The 16,176-nt window shown below is 40.9% G+C and overlaps 1 protein-coding gene across 1 annotated transcript; it reads right to left on the bottom strand.

The window, feature by feature from the left end:
• Positions 1-5,056: 5,056 nt before the first annotated feature.
• Positions 5,057-11,568, bottom strand: LOC104325417 (keratin, type I cytoskeletal 13). The gene is made up of 9 exons (XM_069786341.1): positions 10,792-11,568; positions 10,097-10,179; positions 9,389-9,545; positions 8,826-8,987; positions 8,373-8,498; positions 7,941-8,167; positions 7,035-7,366; positions 6,448-6,549; positions 5,057-5,556 (listed from the first exon to the last, which is right to left on the bottom strand). The coding sequence occupies exons 1-9, from the start codon at positions 11,476-11,478 to the stop codon at positions 5,531-5,533; spliced, it is 1,902 nt and encodes a 633-aa protein (XP_069642442.1). The 5' UTR covers positions 11,479-11,568; the 3' UTR covers positions 5,057-5,530.
• Between the last annotated feature and the right edge of the window lie 4,608 nt (positions 11,569-16,176).

The raw sequence follows: 16,176 nt of genomic DNA, 5'->3' as shown, positions 1-16,176 counted from the left end.
AATAAGGACATTTATTACCACAGCTGCCAGCATTACTCAGCCTGCAGAGTATTTGAATATTTTGACACTGCATACTGCTTCTTGTTAAGCTCAGCACATGCCACATTTCAAGTACAGCTGACATTCTTTCACTCTCTCTCTGTTATTGTTTTCTTTTTAATCAGGCCTCTGTGATATATATCAAAGAAGTGACTGCCTAGCATCAGAATGAAGACAAATTCTGTGAGCAGCCCACGCTGCTGTATATTTTAGCAGAACTGGGAGACTTTTACAACAGGCTGGAGCTGCTGCATTCAAAACAGACCTGGAGAAAATGTATTCTCACTTTTGTGTCTGTGCACCAAAAAATTAAAACATTTCCCCTTAATTCAATGTCATTCTGATGCCATGCCTCTGGCAAGTGCTAGATTTTATTCTCTTGATCTATTTAATAATCTCTTCCCATCATTCTTACCAGAAACTTTTGTAAGAAGAGAGGATCTTTTTTCACCTAGGAATCTGTGCTCACTCTTCATTCCTACTTTATTTCATAATGTTCTTAGTGAAATCACAATAACTTCCAAAGAAATTTTGATTAGACCCAGCAAAGGAAGCAAGGACTATTAAGGCAGTAGTAAGCTTGCCTGTCAAGTTTAAAACCTCTAGCACTCTCCTAGTGCACATTTTTGTGCAGGGTAACTTGGATCTTCCATGCAAGTAGGTTGATGGGAAGAATGCCCGTTGTTCAGATCCTGAAAATGTACACATCATTTTTGTCATTTGAATGTGACAACCATGGGTCAAGGTTTTTGTGCCCTACAGCTGACAGACAGTTTACAGGCTGCTAATTACTGCCTATCAGCTGCCAGTTGTCATTTCTAACACTTTCTGAGCCAGAATCAGACAGTTGTCCCCCTGTGATTACCCCAGTCTCCTACAGGGTCAAGTCAATGGGACAGGGATATATTTTTTTGTTGGTACCAAAATGGAACAGCATTTTTCATATTGCCTGTAACAGCTGGAGGGCATGATAAAAGCATCTGCCAACAAGGTCTCCTGCCTCTCTCTAGAGTTTAAGTGCCTCAGTCCATTTGGGATAAGCAGCCTCAGATCCCCTAGGCTGTGGGCATCTACAGCTGTTCTGTCACCTTAATGCCTTTGATTACTGCAGTACCCTGCGAGATGGAACATAGGGATTTGAATCCCAGCCTGCAAAGGCACTAATCTGCATATTGTACTTTCTGTTACTACAACTAATGTGTTGTATGAAAGAAAGGCATCCACCCTTCTTGAAGTGTTTTACAGGGAGGAAGGTCATGCTGGCCTCTGGGAGGCATGCTGCTGGGCTGAGCTTGGTGGAGGGTTTACGCACCTTTCAGGAGCAACCTGTATGGTCTCTGCTTGCCAGTGGGAAGTGGAAGGGAGCTGGTACTTGCTGCCCTTAGCCTCAGCCTGGTCTGAGCAAGTGCAGAAGCAGCCTGAAGAACTTGTTAGTCAAAAAGTAAGATTTAGTGAATGTAGTAATTCAAGGTGGTTAAATACCCACTGAGCCGGCATTTGGGAATCAGAGCTTTGGACTTCAGCCAGTCTAAGTGTAGCTAAATCCTGTTTATGCCTACTGCCTTTGGGGATCTGGCTCCTGCTTGATTGTCCATATAGAGAATTATTATCACACCACCACCACCCCCCCAACACTTTAAACAAATGACTGCCTAAGCAACCTGTGTTATCCCCTCATAAAAGTGAAGAAGAACCACTAGGACATTCAAGTTGAGATGGGTGGGCTCTAGAAAGATTTACTAGTTTCTTCCTTCCCCCTACAACAGTGCAGTGAAATAGCATACTTTGCTGTACTAATTCTGTAGCCCATTAATATAAACTGTGTAGCATTTGACAATTAATAGGGCTAACAATTAATGCTAAACAAAAGAGACATCAGCACAATATATGCATAGGCAATTTTGAAATTACATATATGCCTTCAAATGGACAAATGAATTGCTCTGGGAGTACTGAAGCCAAACATACAGGAGTGTGTGTGCACGTTTATTTTTGCCTAAGGTTGTTCTGAAGGTCTTGTTCTAACATGTACCACAATTTTCTTCTCAGAGCACTAACAGGAACACCAGATAAGTATCCGAATTGCAACATGTTGTGCTCATAAAATTAAAGCTTGTTATGCTGATTAATGCCTAACAAAATGCATGCAAGTGCAAGGTTCTCCTCACTACACTTAATATTGCTGGAGTCCCACTTTAAGCATGCCCTAAGCTTTGACACCTGACACTACAGTATTTGTATTTGTTACTCCTGCTTTGCAGTAGTTTTGGTTTTCTAGCTCTGTTCCTCCACATAAGTTTTTTTGCATTATTGTTATTATTACAAGCCTGTTCTCTCAGTAAGCAAATGCTAGTGATAACCTGGATGCAGATTTTGTATACACAAAATGGAAAAAGGAAAGAATATTTAAACTGGCACTTTCTTCCAGGGTATGGTAAGAAACCATCTAAATTAATTCTTCTTTTTGTCTGTAATAAGCACTAATGCCATCATTAGGTAGGTGTTTTTTTAAGTTTATCAGTGGCTTGTATTTATTTTGTCACATACTGTAATGTATAGCAAATAAACTTTATTATGAAGCTTATTTGCATTATAGATGCAGACTCATTACATGCAAGGAACATTATAAGAACACCTTGATAAGAAAGGTACAGATTTTAGGTAAGGAAGAAGACAGTACAATCAATGCTGAGTAGTAAAAGAAGTAATAGTAATATTTTATTTATCCTAATTGCTCAGAAATTTTTACTTATTTCTGCACACGATTATAACATATTAATGTAAGCATTTAAATCATCAGCAGAATTGCATAGCATATTACAACACATTGCATTTTAATGTTTGCATGTTTGTACTGTAGTACAGGTTTCTCTGATACAGTACTGAACTGCCTCATTGCCATGTCGATTCTCCTTCCCACGCTTTAAACTCTTCAAGTTTCGTTCTGCTTTGCTCTCACAAGGACTTGTTTCAGTAGAATTTCTTCTGCAAGGTTAGATGCATATATGCTAGATAATTAGATAACTGGCAGTGAAAATACTAAAAGTAAGTTACATTTTTTGAAAGAAGTGTAGGATCAAGGAGTGAGAGGTATGAGTAGTCCCCAGAGCTGCTGTGATGGTACAGAGCAGCAAGCTTCAGCACAGGCTACTCTTCCAAGTAAATTGTATCTGACCTCCTTAATAGCCTCCCGGGTGTTGCTGTAAGGGCAGAGGTCAGGTGATGGCCTGCAAATCACCCTATAAAAGCCAGGAAGCACGCACTCAGCAGAAGCATTTTTGAGATTAATTTGGCAGGCTCTTAGAGGAGGTATGAGAAGCAGGGCTCCTGTATTGGGAATATTCTTTAATTTGGGCTGTTAGTTTAGTATCGTGAATAGACAGGTCTAAGAAAGAATTGTCAGAGCCTGCAAGAGGTGTAAAACTAGCAGAGCAATCAGAGAAAGTAGGTTGAGGGGACAGCTAGCAATATTGAGACAAGTATGATTTGATGCTGCAAGGGTTTTAAAAATGAAGTAGGCAATTTTGCAGTAGGAGAGAGATGGGGGTGTCCTTGCAAATGTAATCAACACTGCCTCTTAGCATGTCAGGTAAGGGATATCAGTGCATGCTTATGTATAAAGTAGTCCTTCATGAAGATTAGCCAGTTCCTCAGGCCTCCATAGAGACACTGGTCAGAAAAGAATTTTCTTCTTAGATTTTTTTCTATTCAAATACTAATCATGTTGGCTGAGAGCCTGGCATAAGGCAATGCAGTGAATCACTGGCACACATCTGCCTAGAACTCGGGCGTTCAGGATTCCCATTCCCACGGTCTCCCACTCAATCTGTGTTTCTCAACCTTCTCCAGTGGGTGATGCCTTCCTCAGAGTAAAAAAACCAAAACTCGTGACTGTAAAACTGAGAGAGGAAAACTTACTGCAGTGATACTCCTATCTGGTTCCCTTTGTGTTTAAGCAGGGGAGTCAGGAAATGCAGGGAATAAAGAATGTATTAGTGAACAGGTGTCATGTGAGAAGCCCTCTGAAGTATTTTCAAGTGAAATTCCACATATAGTTTATTTCACCAATTCAGCCATGGAAGTTCTGCTTATGCAGACCCCACACTTTAATTAGCCGCAACAGAAGTGAAAGGCACTGTAAGGGATACAGCATGGGGGAGCGGGCAGAGGGAGCCCTCTGGCCAATTAGCACCCACCCAGGGCATAAAGGAGGGAAACATGGCTATAATTAAAACAAAGAGAAAAAATGTGATCTCTATCTTTTAGGGCATTTGCACCCTTACCACTGTAAGCAGTCCCTCTACTGCATGATCTGTAGGCAAACCTTAAACTTGTTTTGGGAATCTTTTTTCTTGAATATCTTTTTTTTCCTCTCAACCTACCACTGGGTTTTGTAAAATCACATCCTAAATATGAATAATTTGCCAGTCTTCTTTGCAAAATGTATACCTGTCCATACTTAGACATTAGAAATGCCCTGAAGTGGAAATACATAGAAGAGGCCAGGTATTTTACAGCTACCAGATGGCAAGGCATGGTTATGATCAGTAAAACTAGCCTTCTCTAAGACCGTATGCGTGCAATTTGGTTCATACTCCAGCTTTATGAATTTATTTTACAGTACAGATAACTACTGTCACAAAGTAGGGTTATCCTATTACTGAACTTCTATCCACTTGTTAGCCAATGTGTACCCAAGCAGGTAGCATTCAAAATGTGTTAATTTTGGATAATTAATTGTACATGATTTAAGTTCTGCACTCGGGGGTGTTTTGGCACTGGGAGCTGAAAATTTCCATCTTTAAATTCCCTGATTAAAAAGTTTCTTAATGCATTTTAGTGATTCCTTAGGAAGATTTTTTTTAAGAAGCTTTCTAGGGAATAGTCAGTTCCTTAAACCCACCCTCTTTTTCCCTGATAGAAGTTAATAGCAGAAATGAGTCAGGTTTTTGACTGTTTTCCTATTGCAGGGACCACCAGAGCGTTGTACCTGGTAATGTATTCTTCAAAGTTTTGCCGCATTAGTCTTAAATGGTGAATAGGTTGCTGCAAGGTTTTGGGTCTTATGCATAATCTGACATGTTATTGTGTATTCCACAGGTAGGGCTTGATATTTGTAATTGATTCAAACAAAAATGTCCGCCAAAGGAAATTTCTCCCAGACATGGCTTTCTGGTTGCATCAGAGAGAAGCAAAGATTTATTAGCATTTGGGGGGGAGGAGGTGTGTGTGCTTTTTTCTTTTCACAGGAATACCAATCACGGTAGTTTAACTCAGGTAACAGTGATTAGGCACAGAAATTAAGATAGAAGAAGCAGGTAGGCCATCCAGAGAGTTCTGATGAGCCCCTGGAGTGAGCAGTGTTGAGTAACTTGAACAAGTGTTTGCTCTTGCTCTTTGCAGAGGCGTGATTCGACATGCTTGGTATAGTCTTGCTTGGTCCAAAGCCCCACTGGTAAGGTCCTGCAGTGGAAGATGCTGGTTTTTCCAATCAGTCCTCAGACTTTCTAAAACTCCCTGTTGAAAGATGAAGGGAAGCAAGAATTTCTTTGAAGAAATGTTATCTCATTCAGCATTTTAAATCTTTTTGTTACTTTGTAATTTTAGACTGTGCAGTTCTCAGTGGACTAGATTTTTTTCTCAGCATTCTGGAAAGGTTAGAACAGTGTCAGACAATATTTGTACAAGCATATGTGTTTGCAGCTTTATCATATTAAATACATGGACCTGCTTCTATTCTCAACTGTATAAGTGTACATCTCTCTTTAAATTTAGAGTGACTGTAGCAGTATAAAACAAATACAGATGAACTTAGAATCTGTATTCATGTGTGTATAAATATTTACAACAAATTTTTATAAGTTAAAGATGGATGGCACATAATATATTTTAATCTTGCCTACGAAGCATTAGTATACATAGGACTGTTGCAAGTCAGATAGGATGTTTGATCAAAGGAGTAAACTTTTATGAAGGAGTTTGCAAAGCCTATTAATTTTTAAAAACTAGATCTCATCTACACCAAATATTACCAAAAAAAATCTTACTCATTTTACAAAAACTTTCTGACTTCACTGCCTTTGTTTTCAGCATCAAGAGAGTCTGTGTAGTATTCTCACTTTCTATATTGATGGTTTCAGGCCTTTTGGCCTGTAGCCAATACTTCCATGACCAACTGCCAGTCTGTGACAGAAAACAGCACATTTTTGAGACAGACTACATCTTAACTAAGATTAATATCCCTGTTACTTCCTTGATAAGAAGGAATAAATGGAAGCCTCAAAGCAGGATAATTTTCCATCTTTTTTTAAAAAATCAGAAGTAGAAGAGAACCTTTCTAAAAATTATAACTTCCTGTCAACATTTTCAGGCATTTGTCTGAGATGCTGTGAGGACCTGGAGCCTTACCCAGTCTCATTGTTTTTATGGCTTCAGACACTTCCTCCATTGTTGCTCCTCTCTCCAGTGTTTTATTCCCTTCCAGGCAGAGCTTCATGTTTTCAGGACCTCCTGGAACCACAGCCATGAAATCAGACATGGAGAAGACCTTTTGGTCACTCCCCATCTTTTGCTACATCAGGATTTTACAGCTAATACCCCTTATATTTTATATGTCTTGAGCGTTCCAACTATTTTACCCTGCTTTAACCATTTTTCTCCCTTAATACGAGTTACATTTCTAACATTTGGCTTCATTCCAAAACTACTGACTTCTCTAGTTCCCTGCATGCTTTGGATTGGGGATTATTTTTCCTTTCCCCCCCTTCATTTCCTCTTTCTACACATCCTCTGATAGAACTCTTAATAACATCCTCTTCATTTGAGTCATTTGTGAAAATACTACCATGTTGATATGTTACTGTATGAGAACAAATGTCAGAGTGGACTTAGAACATGATTGGGAAAAAAGTAGCAAAAATATCCCCAGATTTCCAAATGAGGAAGGAAGTTGTCATATCCTTTCCTGCTATGTACTCTTTTATTCCAATTTTTACCTTGGCTTTCACAAGAGTTGCCAGACTGGGACTGGGAAGATGAAGAGTGGGAGAGGCAGGATTTTCCCCCTCCTCCTCCACCACTGGCACCTCCTCCACCTGAAGTTTTACCACAGGCTCCACCTCCTGTTGTTCCTCTGCTCCCTTCTCCTCCACCTCTGGAAGAGGAAGTTCCTCTGTAGGATCCTCCAATTCTTCCTCCACTGCTTCCTCCACCTGAGGACCAGCTACTTCCTCCTCCACTACTTCCTCTTCCAGAAGACCAGCTAGTTCCTCCATGACCTCCTCCTCCTCCTCCTGCAGATCCACCACCAGCTCCTCCCTGTGAGGTGCTGTAAGGAGGAAAGGACATGTATGTGTAAGATTTATAGCAACATGACCAGTGTCTGGCATCCTGTCGGCTGTATCAAGGTCACTTTCTGACTCCCTCTGAGCTCCTTCTATGCCTGAGAAAGTACTATTGTGTGAAACATGTTCTAGAGAACTGGTCTTAAACTATCCGAATTAAGGACAAATGAACTGATCTGCACAGAAGAAGAAGAAGAAAGACAATGGATGCCTTTAGAAGTCTTTCAAAATATGTACCTTGAATATTTATGAAAAAGTTATTTTCTTGCTTACCTTTCATTTTCTTATATAACTGTACTTCCTGATTGTACTTAGGAGAATAAATGGCAAATTATAGTTCTGAATACTTTTGTAAACATTTTTGTCCAGTTCATAATAAGTATAGAATAATACAGCTTTGTACACTGCCAGCCAAGTTTTAGATTCCATATGAATTCCTGTGATTGTACTAAATGTGTTGATGATGAATTAGTTGCACTAGTTCCTAATATAAATATTGCTACTTTCATCTTCACCTGTTTGCAAAGGTGGCATGTTAATTAATTTGAATGTACGTACCTAATATCATGCTGCCCTTCCTCAAGCAGTGCCCGGTACTGAGCAATCTCCTGTTCCAGGCGAGTCTTGATGCCCAGGAGCATCTTGTACTCTTCATTCTGACTCTCCATCTCACAGCGGATGCTGGCCAGCTCCTCCTCCAAGGGGCCGATCATACCCTGGATCTGCTGCAGCTGCATGTTATAGCGACGTTCTGTGTCTTCCAAGTTGGATTGCAAAGACTGTACCTGAGAATGAAAGAAAAAATACAGTGTTTATGGGAATGTGGCAGGATTAGATCATTCTTATGCCCCAGATGAGAAAAGTGTTACATGGTGTCAGATGCACCGAGCATCTTCATTAAATGGAGTGCTAGCTATAGTTGATCTCCTGTCATTCCAGCAACTCACGTGTTCTTGGCATATCAGAGGATCAGAAGCAATCATTACCTACCATGCTGATTTGTGACTGCAACTCAATTTCCAGGCTTTGATATTCACGTCTCAGCTCAGAGATCTGTTGGTTGCTTGATTCCACTTCCCGGCCACTTGACTGGACTTGTTGACTCACTTCCTCCATCTGAAAAATTAATATACAGCTTTGGAGTTTTTGAGTTTAACTTACAATGTCATTGTGGTAGTTTATCATGGAAGCATCTGGCAATACAACAAGTTGAAGCAGTGCCAAGTGTAATATGGGGGCTGTTTAAACTTGATTATATGGCTCTGCCAGTGCAGTTCAAGCCCACTTATGATTTCCTTTATTTTAATCAAGGGTATTCTACCATTTTATCCTAAAAGCAATGGATGTTGTGATTCAAAGTGTCATTCATCTACAGGAAGTTCTTGCCAAAAGTTGGTATTGTTTTTCTTTTGTAATATAAACATTCAAATTGTAACCATTTACCTTGCTTTCATACCACCTTTCAACCTCTTCACGGTTTTTCTGAATAATATTTTCATATTCTTGTCTCATATCATTCAGTTTTTTCAGTAGATCCTCTCCTGGAGCAGCATTCACCTCCACATTCACATCACCACTGGACTGTGTTTGCAGCGATTTCATTTCCTGCAGAGAAAACCCAGGCCCAAGGCAAATAAACAAAAATGGTAAAATAACTTGCAAAAGAGTTTTGAAGTCAGTTAATTTGCTCTGATGTCATAAACCATCCTGGATCCTTTAAGAACATATATATGTATGTGGGGTTTTTTTTTCTTGTTGCAATTATTTTACCTTGACTTCCCGGTCATTTCTTGTTGAGAGGGACTGTGCTCAGAAATGCCCTGGAGCAGCCTGGGCCTGGCAGTCAGCCTGTCTCAGGAGGCCCCTAGCCAAGCTGCCGCACATTAGGAGAGCAGGGAAGACTACTCAGTGCAGAGGATGTTACCTGCAAAACCTCCCCACATATCCAATACAGTAAGTGTTCTTGTTTTCCTCTGCAGTTTGCATTTCAAGGAACTGACTCTTACCTCCTCATGGTTCTTCCTGAGGTCAATCATCTCCTCCTTTAGAGACTCAAATTGCATTTCCAGGTCAGACCTGCTCAGAGTCAGATTATCCAACAAGGGTCGCAAGCTATTAATGTCAGCCTCCACATTCTGCCGGAGACCATACTCTGTCTCATACCTGTGCCAAGGACAGTGCAGAAAGGTCAGCCCTGGTCTTAGATTCTCATTCCTTCTCCTACTGACTTAATTTATGAAAAAGTTCATGTATTCCAGTATCTCAGTGTCTGGTTCTACGTCTATACTTTGTAGCACATAGCATCTCTCAATGAGCAGAATTATGAAATCAGCAGCCAGTACTTAAAGTTTAATATTAAAATGTATTCTGTGGGTTTTTTCATTGTCTTTTCTTACTGTAGCCTTTGTGCAGGTTTCATCTATCTGTTTCATCTGAATTTCAGTGAGAGATAATCATAATTTTTCTTTCCTTAAAAATAAAGCTTTTTTAAGGTTTGAATCCACAGCCATAGGGAGTATTCCCATTGAAGATCATTACAGAAATAATGAAGAATTTTGAAGTCTTACAAATTATTTCAGTTGTGCTGCCATGGAACTAGGAGGAACCCTAGTCTCTGTGGATTGATACTTGTTTATGGAATGAATTTATGAAAGTAAGTTGAGAAAAGTAGGAGAAAGGAAGTCAGTGCCTGGAAAAGAGGAGTATATATTTACTTTATCCTGAAGTCTTCTGCAGTCATCCTTGTGTTATCCAGGTCCAAAAGTACCCTGTTGGTTTCCACAGCTGCAGTCACAAGCTAGAAGAGAAGATGATATGCTGAGGAAAATTTTCCCTGTGAATCTCTCAGGTTTGCACAAGGGACAGAAATATGAATGCGATCTTGTTATAATTCCCAGGTGTCTGAGGTGAACAGCATTTCCTATATACAGAGGCCTGGAAAGGTCATCTACAGTGCAAAACAAAGAGGTACCTGTATGAAATAGCATCAGAATGGCAAAAACTGTTTTGTGAGTACAAGAGTCCTGTCAAGAGGCTTGGTGTCACCTCTGTAGCTCTGTCTCACTTTCCATGCCCGCAGGCCAAGGGCTGTACTCCAATGTCAGACAGCGCACATCCGAGAGAGTAATTGTTACTATTTTTTCCTATGCTCTAAAATCCACTAGAGGCGTTCTGAGAGTCTGCAGTCACTGCCAGCGAATGGTCTGTGGGGTGTGCTATAGGGGGTGTGCATTTTTTTCCACCTCTAGTTGGAGATAATTGGATGCATGCACAGAAGGCAGAATTTCAAGCGCAAGAGACTCTATCAGAGAGGCACTTATTGAGTTTAGAAGTATCCATGCCTCAAACATTTTACTCAATCACAAAAAGTCTGTCAATGCTTCAACTTCTCTGACAAAGAACATCCTACCTGATTTTGAAGGTCTTCAATTTTTCCATAATAGTGGCTGTAGTCCTTTGTACCAGTAGGACCTTGCTTCTGGTACCACTCCCTGATTAATTGTTCAAGCTGAGCATTTTTCATTTCCAAATTTCTGACCGTAGCCAGGTAGGAAGCCAGGCGTTCATTAAGGCTCTGCATGGTCAGCTTTTCATCATTGGAGAGAATTCCCACATTCCCTCCATGAAAGCCACCGCTGCCAAAGCTGCCACCACTGCCAAAGCTGCCACCACTGAAACCACTACCTCCACCAAAGCTTCCTCCATAACCACCACCAAACCCACTCCCACGTGATCCAAAGCCTACTCCCATGCTGCCACAGCCCATTCCCCCTCCATAACCACCACCACTCATTCCCCCTCCATAATAACCACCACTCTTTCCTCCTCCACAACTACCACCACTCATTCCTCCTCCATAACTACTGCGCCTGATCTTTCCATAACTACCACCGCTAGCTCCCCCACCATAGCTGCTCCTGGAACTTCCTCCGCCACAACTGCTGCCAGATATCCTGCCACCACCACTTGTCGTAGAAGTGATTCTTCTTGAGGAGGCAGAGGAATACTTGCTGCCCCCTCCACCACCACCACTGCTAGCACTGCCACCACTGCTCCCTCGCAGGCAGCTTTTAGAGGTCTTGGAACCACAGCTCATAGTGGCAGCAGCGAATGACTCGGGTTAAAACTCAAAGCTGGTCTTACAGTTGTTCCGGAATCATAGCTCCAACTTCCACCCTCCCTGGTCTGCATTTATACCTGAGACAGTGGGTGTCACCGTCAAAGGGAGTACCTTCTTTCCATGTGCATTTGCAAGCCATAGTTTTTCTGCCAAGGGTAATTTGCCACAGGGAGATGTTTGACAGTGTCAGGAAGCTTAACCCATACTCAAAGTGTTCATGACCATTTGTTTATTAATACAAAACATGTAATTTCTATTGGGTGGCTCTGAATTAGGTAGATCTTTTCTGTGATCTAGTCCACTGACTTACAGTCATCTGAATTGAACTCATCCCACTCATCTCATCCTGTTTGCACCTCTTTCAGCACAACAATAAACTGTCATAATAGAACAGTAATGAATGTTACTATCTCTCTTTTAATATAGTCATTCCTCATGCTTTTCCCCTTTCAGATATTTGTCAAGGAATCGCAGCTGATTTTTTTATACTTAAGTGATATTTTAGTAGGTTCTGGTTTATGGTTATCTTATGCTGTATGCTCCTTATTTTTAGTCCTTTATTACTTTATGCCTTTTGAAAACATACTGCAGGATGTATTTTGTAGGTACACTGAACCACTCTGACATCTTTGTAATTTCTTATGAAAACTTAGGGAACATTGGCAAATATCACTCATGTCAGCAATTTACTCCAAACATACATCTGTAATTATGTTTTATAAATAACAATTTAATTCTAAAAAATTCCATGACAACAACTGGAAAATAGCTCTGTGTAAGACTGTAAGGAAAGGAAGTGTGACAGGTTGTAGCAGGGAATAACTCTTCATGTGCTCGGACCAAATGCAGTTATAGGATGGTCGAGAGACCTGGAGAAGTATCTTGGCTCTGGGCTAGTCTCTCTTGACATGTCTGTGAATATAAGAGGTAATGTTCTCACTCCTGATGGGATTTCAAAATTTCAGTCAGGATGTTTTCCTTCCGCAGTATAAATACAAACATACTTACTTAGAGGAGAAAGGTTAAGTTCCTGGTTTGGGGATTAAGTCAGAAAGCCGTACATCAAAATATCATTTTCCCTTCAGTTTTGTTTTCCATTCATGGACACAGCATGACCAAAAGTAGGAAATATTTGCTATCTTGAATCTTCTTCTTTTAAGATTGTATCTTTTTCAAATACATAGCAGTGGATAGTTCAGCTGCACATCCATCTTCTGAGCTCTTACAGCAACCTGAGCCTCAAACATCTGAAAATTCTTTCCTCACTGCCTCTCATCTCTGTCCTCCTTCCCAGGCACGTGATCTTTCGCAAAATGCATTCTGTTAGCTGTCCTTTGTATGTTGAACTAGTTGTGTGATATCCAACTTTCCTGTATTGATTTGGTATACTATTCTTTTCTCACTCAGCCTTTGTGATGTTGGTTGTTGCTAATTTAGAGGTTTGTTTGTTATGGCTTATAGCAAGTGTTTGTGGAAACATCTTTTTGTAAATGCCCCTCCCATACACCCTCATCCACACAGTAGGACACACCTAAAGAAAGTTTTGTCTTTTGCTAGACTTCATTTCTGAAATGTCCGAGGAAGCAAGGCCTTCTCTGGCTTGTAGAAAATTAAATGGTTCTCTATAAAACTTAATGGAGTCTAAGTCATAATTCTAGCTTGTTCCAGTGAGAAATCCTTTTCTCTTGAAGTGCACAAAATTCTCTTCTATACTAACAGCAACTTTGGCTCATGAAACTATTGGGTTACATTCTGTTTAACAGTTGGCTTCCAGTTGCTGACACCCACATTATACGGATGTGGATATGTTTCTATGTTGTTCTGTATAATTCTGCAGAAGGGTAAGGTTTGGGTGGCTTTTTTTTCTGGAAAGATGTTTATAACATCTTTTGTATGAGTCATTCCTTTCAGGTGGACTAAGCTTCATGTCTTCTGTTCACAAAAAGAACATTTGGATAGTTTGAATATCAGTGAGGATGCTTGTGTGCAACATACTTCACAGCTTCATGTCTAATGCATGAAAGGAAGATTTAATGCCATTTTTTCCCTAGAATTTGTGCAGGCAACATACTTCAAGAGTGAAGATTAGCTCCTTAAAACTGAAGAAGCCTGGTGGATTCAGTGTATCTGGAAATGACTGGCCAAGATCAGAAATAAATGTTATGGAACAAATGCTACCTGAAAGGAATGTTTTAGTTCAAAGTTGCTGTAAGATGGAAGCTGTTTTATGAGATGGTAGTTTTCTCTGCAGTTACGGCTAATAGGATTGTCCAGGCATTTGCAAGCATACTGAGCTAACTAGATGATCTTAGATAATGCTTCCAGCAAAATCTAGAGATAATGCTGCAGAAGAGAACCTGGAGGGCTGGGAAAACCTTGGCATAAGAGAGATTTCAATAAACTCTGGAGGAGCTGCAAGGAACCCCAGTAGTACCTGTGAAATGGGACAGTGAAACATTATGAAATCTTGGGCTGGTGCTGTTTATTGCAGCATCAAGCTGCTGCTCCACAAACACAACAAGGCATGCCCTCCCTAAGTTGGTGTGCCCTTTGCTATCACAGCCTGCAGTGCAGTGAGTACAGCACAAAGAGCTGTAAAGGCTTCCTCTGGCATTGCCCAGACTCAAAACTGCCTGGCATCACTCTGTGATGCGGTGCTCATAACCAGCTGAGCATCTGAATTCACTGTCCTCTACTTGCCCACCTCAGTGTACTTACCAATGATGGAAACAGGCACTGACATATCTTCTGTCCACACTGAGGACAGTTCTCAATCATGGGCAGATGAGGAAAGCTGAGTAAACTTCAGTTCGTGCAGCAAGCAGGGGCTGAGAGGCAGCTATGGCTGTGCTTAAGGAGTGGCTGAACAGTGTGACAAGGCAGAAGTCTTCATTTATCACCAGTGAGTGTCTCTTATAGACCCTGTGTTGTGCATCCTCGGCCCTGGCTGCCCTCAGGTATTCAGGTAGAGTCTCAGGTGTGTTGGGTATGAGTATTAAAGAGGAGTTTTGGATTCTTTTCTGCTTGAGAGACCTCTGAAAGGCTGCTCCAGAGAAGCTGCGATCACCTGTGCCTCTCGCACTGGTATAAAAAAAAGTGTGAATTGAACTGCAAGGTGAGATATGAAACATGGGGCTTGTTTTGAAACAGATTTTTTTTTGCAGTGGGCATAACTAATGGAGACAGCATACAGTCACTGGCATTCAGGAAAACCTGCCCTTGCACATTGACTGACATGATCAGGTCACAGCCAAGATAGGAGGGGTTGGAGGAGGAGGAGGAAGATGCCTTGGGGGTGGATGGCACCATAGTTGTTTGCAGTGAAGCCTCTTCCCTTTTCCTGTGATTAAACTGTTACGAGCTCCTGCCCAGAAGAGGATGATGGACTATTTAAACCTGAAAGGCTCACCCAGTGTGGGCATGAATTCACACAGTGCACTTAAATGGCAGAATTATCATGTGCAACACAGACGTGCGTTGGCTGAACACAGAGGCTGGGAGAGAATTAAGTCTTTTTTCCTTTGGGGTGTGTGTGGCAGCAGTAAAGGGTGAGGCTGAAATGGCCTCCGTGGTGGACTGGGGTGATGGCACAGTGATGGGTGTGTGGGCTAAGCACACATCAGCTCCCTTGGCTGCACCTTTTCTGAGCTCTGCATTTACAACTTCCTTTGGACTCATGTGTTTGGGAGAAACTGCTGAGGCTGCTGAGCACATTTGTGGGGGTACGACCGGACTGTTACCCACCCTTTTTGGTGCTTCAGTGTGTTGAATCCTCTTCCATCCTTCCTACTTTTGGTCAGGTCTTGTCAGGAAAATTCAATTTGCTTATGTTGCCACACAGAGAAAAACTGTGGAAGATCTATCTGGGGAATATGACTCATTGTCATAATTATACATTATAAACTAACTTCCATTATATAATCATCAAGCAATTTTCTTAACACCAGATAATCCCATAGAACAATATTTCTCCATAGTAAAGAAGAAACCCAGTCCCTGAAGTATGGCTGTGTTGGAGGGAGAACACTCTTCTTGTTCTGAGGATGTACACTGCTCTTCCTTCCATTGAGGTCCAGCTGCCTAACACTTAGCATGAAACTGTTCTCCTCTCCACTAAAATTTAAATGACAATTTTTTTTTTCTTATCCCGATAAAAAGCTAGATGTTTGAAAACTGAATAATCTGAGAAAATATGATTCAGATTAGCTGAAATGTATTAGGGCTCAATCAAGTTTATTATTTTAATAGTGGATTAACTGAGAGTTCTAAACAAAAACTAATTCCCACCTAATGATTCCCAATTATTTACTCTGTAATGAGGGCACAATGTGCTTTGGAATTTTTTTCCCCCGCTAACTGTTGGTGCCTGGCAGCAGTTCCATCCAGAAATATTTGGCGTTGAAAATGTTGTCAGTTCCAACTATTTCCAATGAAAAGTTTTCTCTAAATGCATTTTTGTAATTAGAAATAGTTCTGTCAAAAAAATCTGCCCCATTCTTCTCCTAGCAGTGGGACAGGACACTCAACCAGTGGACTTTGGTTTGTTCCCACAGCAGTTTGTACAACTGTCATGAACCCTGGTGCCCAGCAGGAGCATCTTCAAAGATATTTAGCATTACTTAGTGGAACAGTACACAGTACCTCTTGTTCATTCTGCTTCTTTCTTCCTATATA

This window comes from Haliaeetus albicilla, chromosome 7 (genome assembly GCF_947461875.1).
Source record: "Haliaeetus albicilla chromosome 7, bHalAlb1.1, whole genome shotgun sequence".
Taxonomy (NCBI): domain Eukaryota; kingdom Metazoa; phylum Chordata; class Aves; order Accipitriformes; family Accipitridae; genus Haliaeetus; species Haliaeetus albicilla.
The sequence above is the reverse complement of the archived record's forward strand: the minus strand, read 5'-3'. Positions and strand labels throughout refer to the sequence as shown.